Genomic DNA, 23,512 nt, shown 5'->3' with positions numbered 1-23,512 from the left:
CGAGAGAGCGAGACGGGGGCGCGAGAGAGCGAGACGGGGGCGCGAGAGAGCGAGACGGGGGCGCGAGAGAGAGCGAGACGGGGGCGAGAGAGAGAGCGAGACGGGGGCGAGAGAGAGAGCGAGACGGGGGCGAGAGAGAGAGCGAGACGGGGGCGAGAGAGAGAGCGAGACGGGGGCGAGAGAGAGAGCGAGACGGGGGCGAGAGAGAGAGCGAGACGGGGGAGAGAGAGAGCGAGACGGGGGCGAGAGAGAGAGAGCGAGACGGGGGCGAGAGAGAGAGCGAGACGGGGGCGAGAGAGAGAGCGAGACGGGGGCGAGAGAGAGAGCGAGACGGGGCGCGAGAGAGCGAGACGGGGGCGCGAGAGAGCGAGACGGGGGCGCGAGAGAGCGAGACGGGGGCGCGAGAGAGCGAGACGGGGGCGCGAGAGAGCGAGACGGGGGCGCGAGAGAGCGAGACGGGGGCGAGAGAGAGAGCGAGACGGGGCGAGAGAGAACGAGACGGGGGGGGAGAGAGAGACGGGGGGGAGAGAGAGACGGGGGGAGAGAGAGACGGGGGGAGAGAGAGAGAGACGGGGGGAGAGAGAGAGACGGGGGGGAGAGAGAGAGAGACGGGGGGAGAGAGAGAGAGACGGGGGGGAGAGAGAGACGGGGGAGAGACGGGGGCGGGAGAGAGAGAGTGAGCGAGACGGAGGCGAGAGAGAGAGAGAGACGGGGGCGAGAGAGAGACGGGGGCGAGAGAGAGACGGGGGCGAGAGAGAGAGCGAGACGGGGGCGGGAGAGAGAGCGAGACGGGGGCGGGAGAGAGAGAGTGAGCGAGACGGAGGCGGGAGAGTGAGCGAGACGGAGGCGAGAGAGAGAGAGAGAGAGAGACGGGGGCGAGAGAGAGAGACGGGGGCGAGAGAGAGAGACGGGGGCGAGAGAGAGAGACGGGGGCGAGAGAGAGACGGGGGCGAGAGAGAGAGACGGGGGCGAGAGAGAGAGAGAGACGGGGGCGAGAGATAGAGAGAGACGGGGGCGAGAGAGAGCGAGACGGGGGCGGGAGAGAGAGCGAGACGGGGGCGGGAGAGAGAGCGAGACGGGGGCGGGAGAGAGAGCGAGACGGGGGCGAGAGAGAGAGCGAGACGGGGGCGAGAGAGAGAGCGAGACGGGGGCGGGAGAGAGAGCGAGACGGGGGCGGGAGAGAGAGCGAGACGGGGGCGGGAGAGAGAGCGAGACGGGGGCGGGAGAGAGAGCGAGACGGGGGCGGGAGAGAGAGCGAGACGGGGGCGGGAGAGAGAGAGTGAGCGAGACGGAGGCGGGAGAGTGAGCGAGACGGAGGCGAGAGAGAGACGGGGGCGAGAGAGAGAGACGGGGGCGAGAGAGAGAGACGGGGGCGAGAGAGAGAGACGGGGGCGAGAGAGAGAGACGGGGGCGAGAGAGAGAGACGGGGGCGAGAGAGAGACGGGGGCGAGAGAGAGAGAGAGACGGGGGCGAGAGAGAGAGAGAGAGAGAGAGAGAGAGAGACGGGGGCGAGAGAGAGAGAGAGAGACGGGGGCGAGAGAGAGAGAGACGGGGGCGAGAGAGAGAGACGGGGGCGAGAGAGAGAGAGACGGGGGCGAGAGAGAGAGAGAGACGGGGGCGAGAGAGAGAGACGGGGGCGAGAGAGAGAGAGACGGGGGCGAGAGAGAGACGGGGGCGAGAGAGAGAGAGACGGGGGCGAGAGAGAGAGAGACGGGGGCGAGAGAGAGAGAGACGGGGGCGAGAGAGAGACGGGGCGGGAGAGAGAGAGAGAGAGAGACGGGGGCGAGAGAGAGAGACGGGGCGAGAGAGAGACGGGGCGGGAGAGAGAGAGAGAGACGGGGGCGAGAGAGAGAGAGACGGGGCGGGAGAGGGAGAGACGGGGCGGGAGAGAGAGAGACGGGGGAGAGAGAGACGGGGCGAGAGAGAGAGACGGGGGAGAGAGAGAGACGGGGGCGAGAGAGAGAGGGGGGGCGAGAGAGAGAGAGAGAGAGAGAGAGCGAGACGGGGGGGCGAGAGAGAGAGCGAGACGGGGGCGAGAGAGAGAGCGAGACGGGGGCGAGAGACAGAGACAGACAGACAGAGAGGATTATCTAATCGAGGTGATTAAGATGGATAAATTTTGAGGGCAGGTTGCATAGACTGGGCTTGGATTCCCGCGAGATTAAGGGCTGATCTAATCGAGGTGTTTGAGATGATTGAAGGATTCGATAGGGTCGAGAGAGAAAGAATATATTTCCTCTGGTGGGCGGGAGTCCAGAACAATTAGAGCCAGGCCGTTGAGGGGTGATGTCAGGAAGCACTTCTTCACACACAGGCTGGTGGAAATCTGGAACACTTCCCCCCCCCCACCACCCCACCCCCCAAAGAGCTGTGGAGGCCGGGGGTCAGCTGGAGCTTTCAAAGACTGCGATCGCCAGATTTTTGTTGGTTCAGGCTATCTATGCGCAGAGCTCGGGGCGGATGGGGAACGAGGAATGGTCGCAGAGACGGGGGGGGGGGGGGGGCAGGAAGCAGTGAAGAGAACCTGGTGCGGTCTCGCAGCGAGAGGGAAGTGAAGAATCACAAGATAGTCACAGATGAGGAAGTTGGTCGATGAATCGAAAGCGCTCGCTGCAGTCCCCTTCCTATCGCAGCTTAATATTTATAAACAGTCGTACTGTCCTACAACACAGGGGGAGACCATTCGGCCCAGCGTGCCTGTGCCGGCTCTTTGGTCGAGCTCTCCAATTAGTCCCACTCCCCCCTCACTCGTTCCCCACAGCCCTGTAAATTTTCCCCTTGAAGTATTTCTCCAATTCCCTTCTGAAAGTTACTATTGAATCTGCTTCCACCGCCCTTTCAGGCAGCGCATTCCAGATCACAACAACTCGCTGCGTAAAGAAATGTTTCCTCATCTCCCCTCTGGTTCTTTTGCCGATTATCTTCAACCTGTGTCCTCTGGTTACCGACCCTCCTGCCACTGGAAACAGTTTCTCCATATTTACTCCATCAAAACCCTTCATGATTTTGAACACCTCTGTCAAATCTCCCCTTAACCTTCTCTGCTCAAAGGAGAACAACCCCAGCTTCTCCAGTCTCTCCACATCACTGAAGTCCCTCATCCCTGGCACCATTCTGGTCAATCTCCCCTTAACCTTCCCTGCTCCAAGGAGTACAACCCCAGCTTCTCCAGTCTCTCCACATCACTGAAGTCCCTCATCCCTGGCACCATTCTGGTCAATCTCCCCTTAACCTTCTCTGCTCTAAGGAGAACAACCCCAGCTTCTCCAGTCTCTCCACATCACTGAAGTCCCTCATCCCTGGTACCATTCTGGTCAATCTCCCCTTAACCTTCTCTGCTCTAAGGAGAACAATCCCAGCTTCTCCAGTCTCTCCACATCACTGAAGTCCCTCATCCCTGGTCCCATTCTGGCCAATCTCCCCCTTAACCTTCTCTGCTCTAAGGAGAACAACCCCAGCTTCTCCAGTCTCTCCACATCATTGAAGTCCCTCATCCCTGGTCCCATTCTGGTCAATCTCCTCTGCCCCCTCTCCAAGGCCTTGAATCCTTCCTGAAGGGCGGTGCCCAGAATTGAACACAATACTCTAGCTGGGGTCGAACGAGTGTTTTATAAAGGCTTACCATAACTTCTTTGCTTTTGTACTCTATTCCTCGATTTCAAATTTCCCGTATGCTTTTTTAACCGCGCCTCTAACGTAGCAAAACGTCCCAGGGGGCTTCACGGGAGCGATTATCAAACACAAATTTGACAGCGAGACACATAAGGAGATATTAGGACAGGTGACCAAACGCTGGGTCAAAGAGGTCGGTTTTAAGGAGCGTCTTAAAGGAGGAGAGGGAGGCGGAGAGGTTTAGGGAGGGAATTCCAGAGCTCCGGGCCCCAGGCAGCTGAAGGCACGGCCGCCAATGGTGGAGCGATGGAAATCGGGGATGTTCAAGAGGCCAGAATTGGAGGAGTGCAGAGATCTCGGAGGGTTGTAGGGGCTGGAGGAGGTTACAGAGATAGGGAGGGGGCGAGGGCCATGGAGGGATTTGAACAGGAGAATGAGAATTGTAGGGGCTGGAGGAGGTTACAGAGATAGGGAGGGAGGCGAGGGCCATGGAGGTATTTGAACAGGAGGATGAGAATTGTAGGGGCTGGAGGAGGTTAGAGATAGGGAGGGAGCGAGGGGCCATGGAGGGATTTGAACAGGAGGATGAGAATAGTAGGGCTGGAGGAGGTTACAGAGATAGGGAGGGAGGGGGGGGTGAAGGCCATGGAGGGATTTGAACAGGAGGATGAGAATTGTAGGGCTGGAGGAGGTTACAGAGATAGGGAGGGGGCGAGGGCCATGGAGGGACTTGAACAGGAGGATGAGAATTATAGGGCTAGAGGAGGTTACAGAGATAGGGAGGGAGGGGGGGGTGAAGGCCATGGAGGGATTTGAACAGGAGGATGAGAATTGTAGGGCTGGAGGAGGTTACAGAGATAGGGAGGGGGCGAGGGCCATGGAGGGACTTGAACAGGAGGATGAGAATTATAGGGCTAGAGGAGGTTACAGAGATAGGGAGGGGGCGAGGGCCATGGAGGGATTTGAACAGGAGGATGAGAATTGTAGGGGCTGGAGGAGGTTACAGAGATAGGGAGGGGGCGAGGGCCATGGAGGGATTTGAACAGGAGGATGAGAATTGTAGGGACTGGAGGAGGTTACAGAGATAGGGAGGGGGCGAGGGCCATGGAGGGATTTGAACAGGAGGATTAGAATTTTAAAATCTCTGTCTCTCTCTATCTCTCTCTGTCTGTCTCTCTCTGTCTGTCTGTCTCTCTCTCTTTCTCTGCCTCTGCCTCTCTCTGCCTCTCTCTCTCGGTCTATGTGTCTGCGCCTCTCGCCGCGTGTCTGTGCGCCTCGCTCTCGCGCTCATGCGCCTCGCTCTCATGCTCATGCTCGCTGTGCCTCTTCCCAGCTCTTCCTAACAACACTTGATCTTTAATCTGTCTTCCGCAGAAGGCTGCCATCAAGCGAAGATGTTCCCCCCAGCAGCGAGCCAAACTATCGCGCGCTGCTCCCGGTAGAATGAGGGCCCGGCACCACGACTGAACACGTGCGTCTTCGCTCCGCCGTCTCGCTCGCTTCTCAGCGGTTTATCTGGGATCCAGAGGGTGGCCTTCGCCACAGTACAAGAGGAGGAGAGGCTCGGAAGAACTCCTCTCTTGAGCCAAGGTGCTGTCCCCCCCCCCCCCCCCCCCCCCTCCGTTTTTTTTTCCGCCCTCCTCCCCCCCCCCCCGCGCTCCCCTGGTTGGGACCATGTCCACGTCCTCGCTGCGCCGCCAAGTGAAGAACATTGTCCACAACTACTCCGAGGCGGAGATCAAGGTGCGCGAGGCCACTTCCAATGACCCCTGGGGACCCTCCAGCTCGCTGATGTGCGAGATCGCCGACCTCACCTACAACGTGGTGGCCTTCTCCGAGATCATGAGCATGGTGTGGCGGCGCCTCAACGACCACGGCAAGAACTGGCGCCACGTCTACAAGGCCCTGACCCTGGCCGAGTACCTGATCAAGACCGGCTCCGAGCGGGTGGCCCAGCAGTGCCGGGAGAACATCTACGCCGTGCAGACCCTCAAGGACTTCCAGTACATCGACCGCGACGGCAAGGACCAGGGCGTCAACGTGCGCGAGAAGGCCAAGCAGCTGGTGGCCCTGCTCAAGGACGACGAGAAGCTCAAGGAGGAGCGAGCGCACGCCCTCAAAACCAAGGAAAAGCTGGCGCAGGTTTCGACAGGTAAGGGTGGCGCCCGCGCCCTGCCCGCCCGCGTCAACTTTAACCCTTTTCCCCCCGCTAGTCATGGTTTTTTTTTGATCTATGTGGCTGGGTTCCTCTCTTGGTTTCCGAGCGGTTACGTCAATATAAACAAGCGCGTCAAGTATAGAATTACGCCGAGGGCACAGATAGGTAAGAAAACTAGGCCCGTGGTCTAAGCGTTAAACAAAAGCTTTAATCAACTGCTTTACAACATGGAGGTCTAGTTGTGTCCTTCACTAGTTCCTGTTTAAGAATGCCCTGCGCAAGCTGGGCCCGTGCCCGAGTGTTTATACTGCATGCTTACCTTCAGCGACTGGTGCACAAGGACACCCAGGCCTCGTTGCGCTTCCCCTTCTCCCAATCTATTGCCGTTCAGATAATAATCTGCCTTCCTGTTTTTGCCACCAAAGTGGATAACCTCGCATTTATCCACATTATACTGCATCTGCCATATCGCCCAACCTGTCCAAATCGTACTGGAGTTTCTCTGCATCCTCCTCACCGCACACACGCCCACCCAGCTTTGTGTCATTTAATGAGATCGTGGCTGATCATCCAAATTCAGTACCCTGTCCCTGCTTTCTCCCCATATCCCTTAATCCCTTCAGCCTTAAGAAATATATCCAACTCCTTCTTGAATATATTTAATGAATTGGCCTCTACTGCCTTGTGTGGTAGAGAATTCCACAGGTTCACCACTCTCTGGGTGAAGAAATTCCTCCTCATCTCAGTCCTAAATGGCTTACCCCTTATCCTTAGACTGTGACCCCTGGTTCTGGACTCCCCCGCCATCGGGAACATCCTTCCTGCATCTAGTCTGTATAGTCCTGTTAGAATTTTATAAGTTTCAATGAGATCCCCTCTCATTCTTCTAAACTCCAGCGAGTATAAGCCCAATCGACCCAATCTCTCCTCATACGTCATTCCTGCCATCCCAGGTGTCAGTCTGGTGAATCTTCGCTGCACTCCCTCCATGGCAAGAACATCCTTCCTCAGATAAGGCGACCAAAACTGCACACAATACTCAAGGTGTGGTCTCACCAAGGCCCTGTACAACTGCAGCAAGACATCCTTGTTCCTGTACTCGAATCCTCTCGCTACGAAGGCCAACATACCATTTGCCTTCTTAACCGCCTGCTGCACCTGCATGCTTACCTTCAGCGACTGGTGCACAAGGACACCCAGGTCTCGTTGCACTTCCCCTTCTCCCAATCTATTGCCGTTCAGATAATAATCTGCCTTCCTGTTTTTGCCACCAAAGTGGATAACCTCGCATTTATCCACATTATACTGCATCTGCCATGCTTCTGCCCAATCACCCAACCTGTCCAAATCATACTGGAGTTTCTCGGCATCCTCCTCACAGCACACACGCCCACCCAGCTTTGTGTCGTCTGCAAACTTGGAGATATTACATCTAGTTCCCTCATCTAGATCATTAATAATCTAATCCTCTCTTGGTTTCCGAGCGCGTCAAGTATAGAATTACGCCGAGGGCACAGAGACGTAAGAAAACTACTCGGCACTTGGTCTAAGCGTTAAACAAAAGCTTTAATCAACTGTTTTACAACATGGAGGTCTAGTTGTGTCCTTCACTAATTCCTGTTAAGAATGTCCTGCGCAAGCTGGGCCCCGTGCCCGAGTATTTATACTCTCCCTGGACAGCGCCACCCGTAGGCTGCTCAGTATTATTTCATAAGTCTTTATTTCATGAATGACTGATTCATGTCACACAGCACAGAAAACAGGCCACTCGGCCCAACTGGTCCGTGCCGGTGTGTCTGCTCCACACGAGCCTCCTTCCGCCCCTCTTCATCTCATCCCATCACCATATCCTCCTATTCCTTTCTCCCTCGTGTGTTTATCCAGCTTCCCCTTAAATACATCAATACTATTCCCCTCAACCACTCCCTGTGGTAGCGAGTTCCACATTCTCACCACTCTCTGGGTAAAGAAGTTTCTCCTGAATTCCCGATTGGATTTATTAGTGACTGTCTTCTATTGATGGCCCCTAGTTCTGGTCTCCCCCACAAGGGGAAACATCTTCTGTACGTCTACCCGATCGAACCCTTTCATAATCTTAAAGACCTCTATCAGGTCACCCCTCAGCCTTCTCGTTTCCAGAGAAAAGAGCCCCAGTCTGTTCAGTCTTTCCTGATAGGTATAACCTCTCAGTTCTGGTATCATTCTTGTCAATCTTTTTTGCACCTTCTCCAGTGTGTCTCTATATCCTTTTTATAATATGGAGACCAGAACTGTGCACAGTGCTCCAAGTGTGGTCTAAACAATGTATATGGAGACCAGAACTGTGCACAGTGCTCCAAGTGTGGCCTAACCAAGGTATATGGAGACCAGAACTGTGCACAGTGCTCCAAGTGTGGTCTAACCAAGGTATATATATATATATTTTTCCCGATATCCCAGGGAGGTTTTTTGTGTCTTCCTTCGTAAAGACTGACCCAAAGTATGCATTTAGTTGATCTGCCATTTCCTTATTTCCCATTATATATTCCCCCGTATCTGACTGCAATGGACCAACTTTGGTTTTCACCAGTCTTTTCCTTTTGATATATTTATATATACCTTTTATAAATATATCAAAAGGAAAAGACTGGTGAAAACCAAAGTTGGTCCATTGCAGTCAGATACGGGGGAATATATAATGGGAAATAAGGAAATGGCAGATCAACTAAATGCATACTTTGGGTCAGTCTTTACGAAGGAAGACACAAAAAACCTCCCTGGGATATCGGGAAAAATAGGGACATTGGCAAAGGAGGAACTGACGCAAATCAATATCTCTAAGGATATGGTGTTAAGGAAGCTAAAGGGATTGAAGGTGGACAAATCCCCAGGGCCTGATAACATGCATCCTAGGGTACTGAAGGAGGTGGCCCTAGAGATAGCGGATGCACTAAGGATGATTTTTCAGAATTCATTAGACTCGGGAACAGTGCCGATGGATTGGAGGGTAGCTAACGTTACCCCACTATTCAAAAAGGGGGGTAGGGAAAAAGCAGGTAATTACAGACCTGTAAGCCTTACATCAGTTGTGGGCAAAATGCTGGAGTCCATCATTAAGGATGAAATAGCGGAGCACTTAGCAAATGGGGACAGGATAGGACAGAGTCAACATGGATTTACAAAGGGTAAATCGTGCTTGACTAATCTATTGGAATTTTTTGAGGGAGTAACTGGTAGAATAGATGGGGGAGAGCCAGTAGATGTGGTGTACCTGGACTTCCAAAAGGCCTTCGATAAGGTCCCACATAAAAGATTAGCATGGAAAATTGAGGCTCATGGGATAAAGGGGAAAGTTTTGGCGTGGATAGGGAACTGGCTGTCAGATAGAAAACAGAGAGTTGGAATAAACGGCTCATTTTCTGAATGGCAGGCAGTAACAAGTGGGGTACCACAGGGATCTGTCCTGGGCCCCCAGCTGTTCACAATTTACATTAATGACCTGGATCAGGGAGTCGGATGCAGCATTTCCAAATTTGCAGACGACACTAAACTAGGAGGGGGGGTGGGCTCAGAGGAAGAGACCAGGAAGCTCCAGAGCGATTTGGACAGACTGGGCGATTGGGCGGATAAATGGCAGATGCACTATAATGTGGACAAGTGCGAAGTTATCCACCTTGGGTGCAGGAACGGGAGGGCAAATTATTATTTAAATGGCAATAGATTGGGAGAGGGGGAAGTACAGAGAGACCTGGGTGTTCTTGTACACCAGTCACTGAAGGCGAGCATGCAGGTGCAACAGGCGGTCAAGAGGGCAAACGGTATGCTGGCCTTCATAGCAAAAGGGTTAGAATACAGGAACAGGGATACCTTGCTGCAGCTGTACAGGGCACTGGTGAGACCACACCTCGAGTACTGTGTACAGTTTTGGTCGCCTCATCTGAGGAAGGATGTTCTTGCCATGGAGGGGGTGCAGCGGCGATTCACCAGGCTGATACCAGGAATGGCGGGAATGACCTATGAGGAGAGACTATGTAGTTTAGGGATGTACACACTGGAGTTTAGAAGATTGAGAGGGGACCTCATAGAAGTGTATAAAATTCTGACAGGTCTAGACAGACTGGATGCAGAAGGAATGTTTCCCTTGGCGGGTGAGAACAGAACTAGAGGACATAATTTAAGGATAAGGGCTAAACCATTTAGGACAGAGATGAGGGGGAATTTCTTCACTCAGAGAGTGGTGAACCTGTGGAACTCATTGCCACAGAGGGCAGTGTACGCCAGCTCATTAAATATATTTAAGAGGGAATTAGATATATTTCTACGGGCAAAAGGGGTTAAGGGTTACGGAGAGAAGGCGGGGACGGGATACTGAATTAAAGGATCAGCCATGATCTCATCGAATGGCGGAGCAGGCACGAAGGGCCGAATGGCCTACTCCTGCTCCTATCTTCTATGTATGTATCTATGTATCTATGTATATGGAGACCAGAACTGTGCACAGTGCTCCAAGTGTGGTCTAACCAAAGGATACGGAGACCAGAACTGTGCACAGTGCTCCAAGTGTGGTCTAACCAAGGTATATGGAGACCAGAACTGTGCACAGTGCTCCAAGTGTGGTCTAACCAAGGTATATGGAGACCAGGACTGTGCACAGTGCTCCAAGTGTGGTCTAACCAAGGGATATGGAGACCAGAACTGTGCACAGTGCTCCAAGTGTGGTCTAACCAAGGTATACGGAGACCAGAACTGTGCACAGTGCTCCAAGTGTGGTCTAACCAAGGTATATGGAGACCAGAACTGTGCACAGTGCTCCAAGTGTGGTCTAACCAAGGTATATGGAGACCAGGACTGTGCACAGTGCTCCAAGTGTGGTCTAACCAAGGTATATGGAGACCAGAACTGTGCTCAGTGCTTCAAGTGTGGTCTAACCAAGGTATATGGAGACCAGGACTGTGCACAGTGCTCCAAGTGTGGTCTAACCAAGGGATATGGAGACCAGAACTGTGGACAGTGCTCCAAGTTTGGTCTAACCGAGGTATATGGAGACCAGAACTGTGCACAGTGCTCCAGGTGTGATCTGACCAAGGTTCGATACAAGTTTAACATAACTTCTCCCCTTTTGAATTCTATCCCTCTAGAAATGAACCCCAGTGCCTGGTTTGCTTTTTGTTAGCTGGCCTTATTAACCTGCGTCGCGACTTTTAGTGATCTGCGTATCTGTACCCCCAGATCCCGCTGTTCCCCAACCCTATTTTGGCACTGCTATTTATGCTTCATCTCGCCCACACCAGCGTAACCTTCTAGTCCTTTCTCCCTCGTGTGTGGTGTTATCAAGCTTTCCTGGATCAGTACATAGAAGGTGTTTTCCACTGAATGGCAGTTGATTCTGTGTTAGCTGATCATTATCTCAATGCTGCTGGAGTTTAGAAGAATGAGAGGTGATCTCATTGAAACGTGTAAGATTCTGAGAGGGGGATTGACAGGGTAGATGCTGAGAGTCTGTTTTCCCCCCTGACTGGAGAGTCTCGAACCAGGGGTCACAGTCTCAGGATAAGGGGTCGGCCAGTTAGGACCGAGATGAGGAGGAATTTCTTCACCCAGAGGGCGGTGAATCTTTGGAACTCTCGGCCCCAGAGGGCTGTGGATGCTGAGTCTTGACTTGGGTTGACAACTGGTTGGCAGACAGGAAGCAAAGAGTTGGAATAAACGGGTCTTTTTCCGAGTGGCAGGCAGTGACTAGTGAGGTACCGCAGGGATCGGTCCTTGGACCCCAGCTATTCACAATAGATATTAATGATCTAGACGAGGGAACTAGATGTAATATCTCCAAGTTTGCAGACGACACAAAGCTGGCTGGGCGTGTGTGCTGTGAGGAGGATGCAGAGAAACTCCAGTACGATTTGGACAGGTTGGGTGATTGGGCAGATGCATGGCAGATGCAGTATAATGTGGATAAATGCGAGGTTATCCACTTTGGTGGCAAAAACAGGAAGGCAGATTATTATCTGAACGGCAATAGATTGGGCGAAGGGGAAGTGCAACGAGACCTGGGTGTCCTTGTGCACCAGTCGCTGAAGGTAAGCATGCAGGTGCAGCAGGCGGTTAAGAAGGCAAATGGTATGTTGGCCTTCGTAGCGAGAGGGTTCGAGTACAGGAACAAGGATGTCTTGCTGCAGTTGTACAGGGCCTTGGTGAGACCACACCTTGAGTATTGTGTGCAGTTTTGGTCGCCTTATCTGAGGAAGGATGTTCTTGCCATGGAGGGAGTGCAGCGAAGATTCACCAGGCTGATACCTGGGATGGCAGGAATGACGTATGAGGAGAGATTGGGACGATTGGGCTTATACTCGCTGGAGTTTAGAAGAATGAGAGGGGATCTCATTGAAACTTATAAAATTCTAACAGGACTGGACAGACTAGATGCAGGAAGGATGTTCCCGATGGCCGGGGAGTCCAGAACCAGGGGTCACAGTCTAAGGATAAGGGGTAAGCCATTTAGGACTGAGATGAGGAGGAATTTCTTCACCCAGAGGGTGATGAACCTGTGGAATTCTCTACCACAGAAGGCAGTTGAGGCCAATTCATTAAATATATTCAAGAAGGAGTTGGATATATTTCTTAAGGCTAAAGGGATCAAGGGATATGGGGAGAAGGCAGGGACAGGGTACTGAATTTGGATGATCAGCCATGATCTCATTGAATGGCGGAGCAGGCTCGAGGGGCCCAATGGCCTACTCCTGCTCCTGTTTCTCATGGTCTTATTAGCAGGAGGATGAGAATTTTCATTTCCCCAGCGCCTTTCACTGCCTCGGGATGTCCCCCAGCGCTTTACAGCCAATGAAGTACTTTTTTTTTTGAAGTGTAGTCGCTGTTGTTATGTAGCAAAACGCGGCAGCCAATTTGCACACAGCAAGCTCCCACCCAACCGCAATGTAGTAACGACCAGATCATCCGTTTTGAGGGGTCGATGTTGGCCCTGGACACCAGGGACAACTCCCCTCCGTACTGCCCTTCGAAATAATAGTGGCCGTGGGACTGCGTGGGCAGACAGTGATTTTCCCAGAGAGTGGCGAGAATGTGGAACTCGCTGCCGCAGGGAGTGGTTGAGGTGAATAGTATAGATGCACTTAAAGGGGAATAACAACAGGAAACGCTGGTAAAACCCAGCAGGTCAGAGCAGCATCCGCGGAGAGAGAAACAAGAGTTAACGTTTCAGGTCGAAGACCTTTCGTCAGAACTGGAAAAAAGCCGGAAATGGAACAGATTTTTAAGCAAGTTTAGGGGCTGGGAAACGGAGGGGGGAGGAGATGAAAGCGCAAAAGGGAAGGTCTGTGATAGGATGGAAGGCAGGAGAAGTAAAGAGGCATTAAGAGATATTCAAGGCGAGCGGAGATGGTAATGGGGCAGGTTAAGAGACAAAGGATGGCTCTCGATGGAGTGTGAAATGCGCTGGCAGAATGGAAGACAGCTGCCAGGTTTTGTGGGAGCTTACTTGTGACCTCTTGCTGTTTTTAAGGAAAGGACGGTTAATCCTGAATCCTTGCGTTTTGTATTGTCTGTCCACGGGTCTGAACTTTGGAAACGGCTGGATAGGTTAAAGGACAAGGGTGAATTTAAACATCTTAAACAAGGGATGGAGGGCAGATGGACAGAGGAAGGGAGCGAGGGAGAGTTAAGCGCCTGTTATTGTCGAGTTTGAAGCAATTCTGACCAACAATATCTTTCCAGGTCCAGCTCAGGTTTTCCTCTATTTTTATTTCCTTTTCTGCAAACAGGAGCAGAGTTAGACCGGTTAGTATTCCGATACGTGAGGCGTAGGAAACCCAACGTCATCCGGAAGACCAGCCCCCTCGCCCCCTCTGTCTGGGGACGGGTTTGACCCCAGTAGGAGGGGCGAGAAGCCGGCGATTAACACACTGCCCCCACCCGGTCCCCCATCGGAGTGACCAGCCCCTCAGCCCCACTGGGGGACTGGGAGGGAGGAGGGGATGGGGCAACTGGGGGAGGGGATGGGGCGTCTGAGGGAGGGGAAGGTCTGTGATAGGATGGAAGGCAGGAGAAGTAAAGAGGCATTAAGAGATATTGAAGGCGAGCGGAGATGGTAATGGGACAGGTTAAGAGACAAAGGATGGCTCTAGATGGAGTGTGAATTGCGCTGGCAGAGTGAAAGACAGCTGCCATGTGGGAGAGAAGAACAGGAGGCACAAACAAAGTGTGGATAATAAAAAATATATATATGATAGGGGCCGGGGTGATGATCTGAAATTGTTGAATTCTATGTCGAGTCCTGAAGACTGTAAAGTGTCTAATCGGAAGATGAGGTGCTGTTCCTCGAGCTTACGCTGAGCTTCCGTGTAACAATGCAAGAGGCCAAGGACGGTGAGGTCCGAGGGGGAGTGGAGCGGAGAATTAAAGTGACAGGCCACCGGAAGCTCGGGGTCACCCTTACGGACTGAACGGAGGTGTTCCGCAAAGCGGTCGCCCAATCTGCGTCTGGTCTCCCCAATGTAGAGGAGACCGCATCGTGAAGCTGGATAAACCCGCGAGGGAGAAAGGAATAGAAGGATGTGGGGATGGGGTGAGATGAAGAGGGGGGCGGGAGGAGGCTCGTGTGGAGCAGACGCACCGGCACGGACCAGGTGGGCCGAATGGCCTGTCTCTGGGCTGTGCGATTCTATATAATGTTTAAAGCTTTCACCGGGGTTTGTCGCTGGAACTCTGACACTCGAGCTGCTGCTCAGTAAATCTCTCCTGCAATCTGATTAAGGTACGGAATTTACGACCTTCAGCCGGCTGCACGGAGCCGAGAGAAGATCACAAGAAATAGGAGCAGGAGTCGTCCATTCGGCCCCTCGAGCCTGCTCCGCCATTCAATAAGATCGTGGCTGATCATCGACCTCAACTCCACTTTCCCGCCCGATCCCCATATCCCTCAATTCCCCGAGAGTCCAAAAATCCCTCGATCTCGGCCTTGAATATACTCAACGACTGAGCCTCCACAGCCCTCTGGGGCAGAGAATTCCAAAGATTCACCGCCCTCTGAGTGAAGAAATTCCTCCTCATCTCAGTCCTCAATGGCCGACCCCTTATCCTGAGACTGTGACCCCTGGTTCGAGACTCTCCAGCCCAGGGGGGAGACAGCCTCTCAGCATCTACCCTGTCAATCCCCCTCAGAATCTTGTCTGTTTCAATGAGATCACCTCTCCTTCTTCTAAACTCCAGGGAGTATCGGCCCAATCTACTCAATCTCGCCTCATAGGACAACCCTCTCATCCCAGCAATCAATCTAGTGAACCTTCGTTGCACCGCCTCCAAGGCAAGTATATCCTTCCTTAGATAAGGAGACCAGAACTGTGCCCAGTACTCCAGGTGTGGTCTCACCAAGGCCCTGTACAATTGTAGCAAGACATCCTTACTGTCATACTCCAATCCCCTTGCAATATGGGGAGAAGGTGGGTAGGTGGGGTTGGGGGATAGGGGGAGAAGGTGGGTAGGTGGGGTTGAGGGATATGGGGAGAAGGTGGGTAGGTGGGGTTGGGGGATATGGGGAGAAGGTGGGATATGGGGAGAAGGTGGGATATGGGGAGAAGGTGGGTAGGTGGGGTTGGGGATAAGGGGGAGAAGGTGGGGTTGAGAGATACGGAGAGAAGGTGGGGTTGAGAGATACGGAGAGAAGGTGGGGTTGAGGGTCAGGGGGAGAAGGTGGGGTTGAGAGATACGGGGAGAAGGTGGGGTTGAGAGATACGGGGAGAAGGTGGGATTGAGAGATACGGGGAGAAGGTGGGGTTGAGAGATACGGGGAGAAGGTGGGGTTGAGAGATACGGGGAGAAGGTGGGGTTGAGAGATACGGGGAGAAGGTGGGGTTGAGAGATACGGGGAGAAGGTGGGGTTGAGAGATACGGGGAGAAGGTGGGGTTGAGAGATACGGGGAGAAGGTGGGGTTGAGAGATATGGAGAGAAGGTGGGGTTGAGGGTCAGGGGGAGAAGGTGGGGTTGAGAGATACGGGGAGAAGGTGGGGTTGAGAGATACGGGGAGAAGGTGGGGTTGAGAGATACGGGGAGAAGGTGGGGTTGAGAGATATGGAGAGAAGGTGGGGTTGAGGGTCAGGGGGAGAAGGTGGGGTTGAGAGATACGGGGAGAAGGTGGGGTTGAGAGATACGGGGAGAAGGTGGGGTTGAGAGATACGGGGAGAAGGTGGTCCCGATCTCTGAAAGGAGGGAGTGTGGTTGAAGGAAGTGAATTGTACTGTGACCTCCGTGCATTCCCGGCACAATGCGGTGTTAACTTTCCAAGTTGTGAGCTCTGCTTCCTGTTCCCACCAGTCTGCCAAGTTTGCGCAGCGAGAAATCCTTTATCAGAGAGAGCAGTGTTAGTCAGACAATTGGCCTCCAATCTCCCCACCCACCTGGCTAAGGGCTGGGGCGGGGCGGGGCGATGAGCGCCTTAACCTCCACAGTCTCTGAAAGCCAACGCCGTCCTTCCTGTGCCTCTGTCGACCTCCCCGTCGAACGTAACTCTTGAGTAATAAATAACTCATTCCCTTCTCTCATGGGACTTTGTTCTCCCAACTCCACCTTCTGAAAGGAGCGCTCCTTATTGATTATCTTGTTACCGAGACGGCAGGCAACCTTGACCTGTCTGGATCTCATCCCGTGCGGCATTTTCAGGCTGCGAAATGCGACTTGCATATCCCCCAACGCCCGCCCTCTTTCCCCCTCCCTTGCAGAATGCTACCCAGTGTCCCTCAACACCACCTTCTCCCCCTTACCCTCAACCCCACCTTCTCCCCCTTACCCTCAATCCCACCTTCTCCCCCTTACCCTCAATCCCACCTTCTCCCCCTTACCCTCAATCCCACCTTCTCCCCCATACCCTCAACCCCACCTTCTCCCCAGATCCCTCAGCCTCACTTTTCCTTGTATCCTTCACTCCCACCTTCTCCCCCTTACCCTCAATCACACCTCCTCCCCAGGTCCCTCAATCCCCTCAACCTTACCTCCTCCCATTGACCGAGGTTACGAGGAGAGATTATTGGAATAAACGGGTCTTTTTCCAAGTGGAAGGCGATGACTAGTGGGGTACCGTAGGGATTGGTGCTAGGACCCCAGCTATTCACAATATATATTAATGATCTAGACGAGGGAACTAGATGTAATATCTCCAAGTTTGCAGACGACACAAAGCTGGATGGGCGTGTGTGCTGTGAGGAGGATGCCGAGAAACTCCAGTATGATTGGGACAGGTTGGGTGATTGGGCAGATGCATGGCAGATGCAGTATAATGTGGATAAATGCGAGGTTATCCACTTTGGTGGCAAAAACAGGAAGGCAGATTATTATCTGAACGGCAATAGATTGGGAAAAGGGGAAGTGCAACGAGACCTGGGTGTCCTTGTGCACCAGTCGCTGAAGGTAAGCATGCAGGTGCAGCAGGCGGTAAAGAAGGCAAATGGTATGTTGGCCTTCGTAGCGAGAGGATTCGAGTACAGGAACAAGGATGTCTTGCTGCAGTTGTACAGGGCCTTGGTGAGACCACACCTTGAGTATTGTGTGCAGTTTTGGTCGCCTTATCTGAGGAAGGATGTTCTTGCCATGGAGGGAGTGCAGCGAAGATTCACCAGGCTGATACCTGGGATGGCAGGAATGACGTATGAGGAGAGATTGGGTCGACTGCGCTTATACTCGCTAGAGTTTAGAAGAATGAGAGGGGATCTCATTGAAACTTATAAAATTCTAACAGGACTAGACAGACTAGATGCAGGAAGGAGCTTCCCGATGGCGGGGGAGTCCAGAACCAGGGGTCACAGTCTAAGGATAAGGGGTAAGCCATTTAGGACTGAGATGAGGAGGAATTTCTTCACCCAGAGAGTGGTGAACCTGTGAAATTCTCTACCACAGAAGGCAGTTGAGGCCAATTCATTAAATATATTCAAGAAGGAGTTGGATATATTTCTTAAGGCTAAAGGGATCAAGGGATATGGGGAGAAAGAAGGGACAGGGTACTAAATTTGGATGATCAGCCATGATCGCATTAAATGGCGGAGCAGGCTCGAGGGGCCGAATGGCCTACTCCTGCTCCTGTGTAACAGGCTCGAAGGCCTGAATGGGCCTCCTCCTGTTCCTGTGTAACAGGCTCGAGGGGCCTGAATGGGCCTCCTCCTGTTCCTGTGTAACAGGCTCGAGGGGGCTGAATGGGCCTCCTCCTGTTCCTGTGTAACAGGCTCGAGGGGGCTGAATGGGCCTCCTCCTGTTCCTGTGTAACAGGCTCGAGGGGGCTGAATCGGCCTCCTCCTGTTCCTGTGTAACAGGCTCGTGGGGCTGAATGGGCCTCCTCCTGTTCCTGTGTAACAGGCTCGAGGGGGCTGAATGGGCCTCCTCCTGTTCCTGTGTAACAGGCACGAGGGGCTGAATGGGCCTCCTCCTGTTCCTGTGTAACAGGCTCGAGGGGGCTGAATTGGTCTCCTCCTGTTCCTGTGTAACAGGCTCGAGGGGCTGAATGGGCCTCCTGCTGTTCCTGTGCAACAGGCTCGAGTGGGCTGAATGGGCCTCCTCCTGTTCCTGTGTAACAGGCTCGAGGGGCTGAATGGGCCTCCTCCTGTTCCTGTGTAACAGGCTCGAGAGGGCTGAATGGGCCTCCTCCTGTTCCTGTGTAACAGGCTCGAGGGGGCTGAATCGGCCTCCTCCTGTTCCTGTGTAACAGGCTCGAGGGGGCTGAATGGGCCTCCTCCTGTTCCTGTGTAACAGGCTCGAGGGGCTGAATGGGCCTCTTCCTGTTCCTGTGTAACAGACTCGAGGGGCTGAATGGGCCTCCTCCTGTTCCTGTGTAACAGGCTCGAGGGGCTGAATGGGCCTTCTCCTGTTCCTGTGTAACAGGCTCGAGGGGGCTGAACGGGCCTCCTCCTGTTCCTGTGTAACAGGCTCGAGGGGCTGAATGGGCCTCCTCCTGTTCCTGTGTAACAGGCTCGAGGGGGCTGAACGGGCCTCCTCCTGTTCCTGTGTAACAGGCTCGAGGGGCTGAATGGGCCTCCGCCTGTTCCTGTGTAACAGGCTCGAGGGGGCTGAACGGGCCTCCTCCTGTTCCTGTGTAACAGGCTCGAGGGGCTGAATGGGCCTCCTCCTGTTCCCGTGTAACAGGCTCGAGGGGCTGAATGGGCCTCCTCCTGTTCCTGTGTAACAGGCTCGAGGGGGCTGAATGGGCCTCCTCCTGTTCCTGTGTAACAGGCTCGAGGGGCTGAATGGGCCTCCTCCTGTTCCTGTGTAACAGGCTCGAGGGGCTGAATGGGCCTCCTCCTGTTCCTCTGTAACAGGCTCGAGGGGCTGAATGGGCCTCCTCCTGTTCCTCTGTAACAGGCTCGAGGGGCTGAATGGGCCTCCTCCTGTTCCTGTGTAACAGGCTCGAGGGGGCTGAACGGGCCTCCTCCTGTTCCTGTGTAACAGGCTCGAGGGGCTGAATGGGCCTCCTCCTGTTCCTGTGTAACAGGCTCGAGGGGCTGAATGGGCCTCCTCCTGTTCCTGTGTAACAGGCTCGAGGGGCTGAATGGGCCTCCTCCTGTTCCTGTGTAACAGGCTCGAGGGGGCTGAACGGGCCTCCTCCTGTTCCAGTGTAACAGGCTCGAGGGGCTGAATGGGCCTCCTCCTGTTCCTGTGTAACAGGCTCGAGGGGGCTGAACGGGCCTCCTCCTGTTCCTGCGCACCCGCATGCTTTCCTGCTGTGGTGTCACAAGGAGTGTGAAACCCTGCCAGACTTCAGCTCTATAATCTCTTGGTACTGAGCAAGTTGTGGCTCTGTCTGATCGAGACGAGGTGTGGTGTGGGCAGAAACTGAGACCAGGATTCTGGGACACAAAGTAAATTCCACGATTTCTCCCGCGCCTTTCGCGGCCACTGGACGTCCCAAAGCGCTTCGCAGCCAATGAAGTACTTTTCAAAGTGCGGTCGCTGTTGTAATGCAGGAATTGCGGCAGCCAATTCGCGCACAGCAAGATCCCACAAACAGCGCTGAAATAATGACCAGATCATCTGGGTTTTTTTTTAAAGTGATGTTGGTTGAGGGATAAATATTGGCCCCAGGACACCAGGGAGAACTCCCCCCCGCCCCCTGCTCTTCTTCCAATAGTGGCCGTGGGATCTTTTACGTCCACCTGAGAGAGCAGAGGGGGCCTCGGTTTAACGGCACCTCCGACAGTGCAGCGCTCCCTCAGTACTGGCACCGGGGAGTGTGGGCCTGGATTATGGGGTTCGAGTCCTAGAGTATATACATCTACCTCCGACAGTGCAGCGCTCCCTCAGTACTGGCACCGGGGAGTGTGGGCCTGGATTATGGAGCTCGAGTCCTAGAGTATATACATCTACCTCCGACAGTGCAGCGCTCCCTCAGTACTGGCACCGGGGAGTGTGGGCCTGGATTATGGAGCTCGAGTCCTAGAGTATATACATCTACCTCCGACAGTGCAGCGCTCCCTCAGTACTGGCACCGGGGAGTGTGGGCCTGGATTATGGGGCTCGAGTCCTAGAGTATATACATCTACTTCCGACAGTGCAGCGCTCCCTCAATACCGGCACCGGGGAGTGTGGGCCTGGATTATGGGGCTCGAGTCCTAGAGTATATACATCTACCTCCGACAGTGCAGCGTTCCCTCAGTACCGGCACCGGGCAGTGTGGGGCTGGATTATGGGCCTCGAGTCCTGGAGTATATACATCTACCTCCGACAGTGCAGCGCTCCCTCAGTAGTGGCACCGGGGAGTGTGGGCCTGGATTATGGGGCTCGAGTCCTAGAGTATATACATCTACCTCCGACAGTGCAGCGTTCCCTCAGTACCGGCACCGGGGAGTGTGGGCCTGGATTATGGGGCTCGAGTCCTAGAGTATATACATCTACCTCCGACAGTGCAGCGCTCCCTCAGTACTGGCACCGGGGAGTGTGGGCCTGGATTATGGGGCTCGAGTCCTAGAGTATATACATCTACCTCCGACAGTGCAGCGCTCCCTCAGTACCGGCACCGGGGAGTGTGGGCCTGGATTATGGAGCTCGAGTCCTAGAGTATATACATCTACCTCCGACAGTGCAGCACTCCCTCAGTACTGGCACCGGGGAGTGTGGGCCTGGATTATGGGGCTCCAGTCCTAGAGTATGTACATCTACTTCCGACAGTGCAGCGCTCCCTCAGTACCGGCACCGGGGAGTGTGGGCCTGGATTATGGGGCTCGAGTCCTACATCTACCTCCGACAGTGCAGCGCTCCCTCAGTACTGGCACCGGGGAGTGTGGGCCTGGATTATGGGGCTCGAGTCCTAGAGTATATACATCTACCTCCGACAGTGCAGCGCTCCCTCAGTACTGGCACCGGGGAGTGTGGGCCTGGATTATGGGGCTCGAGTCCTAGAGTATTTCCATCTACCTCCGACAGTGCAGCGCTCCCTCTGTACTGGCACCGGGGAGTGTGGGCCTGGATTATGGGGCTCGAGTCCTAGAGTATATACATCTACCTCCGACAGTGCAGCGCTCCCTCAGTACTGGCACCGGGGAGTGTGGGTCTGGATTATGGGGCTCGAGTCCCAGAGTATATACATCTACCTCCGACAGTGCAGCGCTCCCTCAGTACTGGCACCGGGGAGTGTGGGCCTGGATTATGGGGCTCGAGTCCTAGAGTATTTCCATCTACCTCCGACAGTGCAGCACTCCCTCAGTACTGGCACCGGGGAGTGTGGGCCTGGATTATGGGGCTCGAGTCCTAGAGTATATACATCTACCTCCGACAGTGCAGCGCTCCCTCAGTACTGGCACCGGGGAGTGTTGGTTATTATCCCGAGAGCTCTGTGTGGTTTATCGCAGTGCCTGGCACTGCCGAACCTGTGACTGGTGTCCCGTGCTCTCTGTTTGTACTAGATATAGCTGGTGAAAACACCTGAGCACTGCCTCGAATATTGTCTTTCCCCCGCCCCCGAAGCACTTCGACAAGGTCACTGCAGCTTGTGGCCTGGCTGTTGCTGCTTTCTGGTTCGAAGTTCATGACCTTGCCCCTCCGCTCGCTATGCCCCCGGCGTAGATACCTTCACCCACTGCAATTCACTTCAGAATGGTCCTGACTCTCTCTGTCTCTCTGTCTCTCTGTCTCTCGCGCGCTCTCTCTGTCTCTCGCGCGCTCTCTCTGTCTCTCGCGCGCTCTCTCTGTCTCTCGCGCGCTCTCTCTGTCTCTCGCGCGCTCTCTCTGTCTCTCGCGCGCTCTCTCGGTCTCTCGCGCGCTCTCTCGGTCTCTCGCGCGCTCTCTCGGTCTCTCGCGCGCTCTCTCTGTCTCTCGCGCGCTCTCTCTGTCTCTCGCGCGCTCTCTCTGTCTCTCGCGCGCTCTCTCTGTCTCTCGCGCTCTCTGTCTCTCACGCGCTCTCTGTCTCTCGCGCGCGCTCTCTGTCTCTCGCGCGCTCTCTCTGTCTCTCGCGCGCTCTCTCTGTCTCTCGCGCGCTCTCTCTGTCTCTCGCGCGCTCTCTCTGTCTCTCGCGCGCTCTCTCTGTCTCTCGCGCGCTCGCTCTGTCTCTCGCGCGCGCTCTCTGTCTCTCGCGCGCGCCCTCTGTCTCTCGCGCGCGCTCTCTCTGGCTGTCTCTCTCTCTCCTTGGCTCCTGCGTTATAAATCTCATCATCATGAAGAAATGACTCATGAAATAACACTGAACGTCCAGCTGGTGGCGCCGCCCAAGGAGTATAAATACTCTGGCGTGGGCCCAGCTTTCTTGGGGACATTTTGTAAGACAGGAAGTAGTGAAGGACAACTAGACCTCCATGTTTTGAAACATGTTAATTAAAGCCTTGCTTTATACTTGAACCAAGTGCGTAGGGAGTTTTATTATGTCAGCTCCCCTCTCCCTCCCTGGCCCCCCCACTGTCTCTCCCTCCCTGCCCCCCCCCCCCCTTTCCCTCCCCGGCCCCCCTCTCTCGCGCGCCCCTTGTTCTCTCTTGAGCATCCCCGATATTAATCGCTCCACCATCGGCGGCCGTGCCTTCAGCCCCCTGGGCCCTGAGCTCTGGAATTCCCTCCCTAAACCCCTCCGCCTTTAGAAACACAAATATAGGGGCAGGAGTGGGCCATTCGGCCCTTCGAGCCTGCTCCGCCATTCAATATGCTCATGGCTGATCCTCTATCTCAATACCATATTCCTGCTCTCTCCCCATACCCCTTGATGCCTTTTGTGTCTAGAAATCTATCTCCTTCTTAAATATATTCAGTGACTTGGCCTCCACAGCCTTCTGTGGTAGAGAATTCCACAGGTTCGCCACCCTCTGTGAAGAAATTCCTCCTCATCTCAGTCCTAAATGTCCTACCCCGTATCCTGAGACTGTGACCCCTCATTCTAGACCCCCCCCAGCCGGGGGAAACATCCTCCCCGCATCCAGTCTGTCTAGCCCTGTCAGAATTTTATACGTTTCCACGAGATCCCCTCTCATTCTTCTAAACTCGAGTGAATACAGGCCTAGTCGACCCAATCTCTCCTCATACGACAGTCCTGCCATCCCAGGAATCAGTCTGGTTTAAGACGCTCCTTAAAACCAACCTCTTTGACCCAGCTTTTGGTCACCTGCCCTAATATCTCCTTATGTATTTGATATAAGAAGGGAAATGGTATGCTGGCCTTCGTAGCGAGAGGGTTCGAGTACAGGAGCAAGGATGCCTTGCTGCAGTTGTACAGGGCCTTGGTGAGACCACACCTTGAGTATTGTGTGCAGTTTTGGTCGCCTTACCTGAGGAAGGACGTTCTTGCCATGGAGGGAGTG

The 23,512-nt window shown here is 54.2% G+C and overlaps 1 protein-coding gene across 2 annotated transcripts in view; it reads left to right on the top strand.

The window, feature by feature from the left end:
• The first annotated feature begins 5,240 nt into the window (after nucleotides 1–5,240).
• epn1a (epsin 1a) overlaps nucleotides 5,241–23,512 on the top strand; it is a 39,306-nt gene continuing 21,034 nt past the window's right edge. The window contains exon 1 of one of the 2 annotated variants that reach the window (XM_085979582.1): nucleotides 5,241–5,764. In XM_085979582.1, coding sequence (XP_085835708.1) covers nucleotides 5,287–5,764 — 478 coding nt within the window. In that variant the 5' untranslated portion in view covers nucleotides 5,241–5,286. The remainder of the gene's footprint in view (nucleotides 5,765–23,512) is intronic. The other variant, XM_085979583.1, reaches the window with a different exon arrangement.

The sequence above is a fragment of the Somniosus microcephalus genome, unplaced genomic scaffold (assembly GCF_052327205.1).
Source record: "Somniosus microcephalus isolate GS21.2 unplaced genomic scaffold, FLI_Smic_1.0 unresolved_chr9, whole genome shotgun sequence".
Lineage (NCBI taxonomy): Eukaryota > Metazoa > Chordata > Chondrichthyes > Squaliformes > Somniosidae > Somniosus > Somniosus microcephalus.
This window is presented reverse-complemented; position numbering and strand designations above follow the sequence as displayed.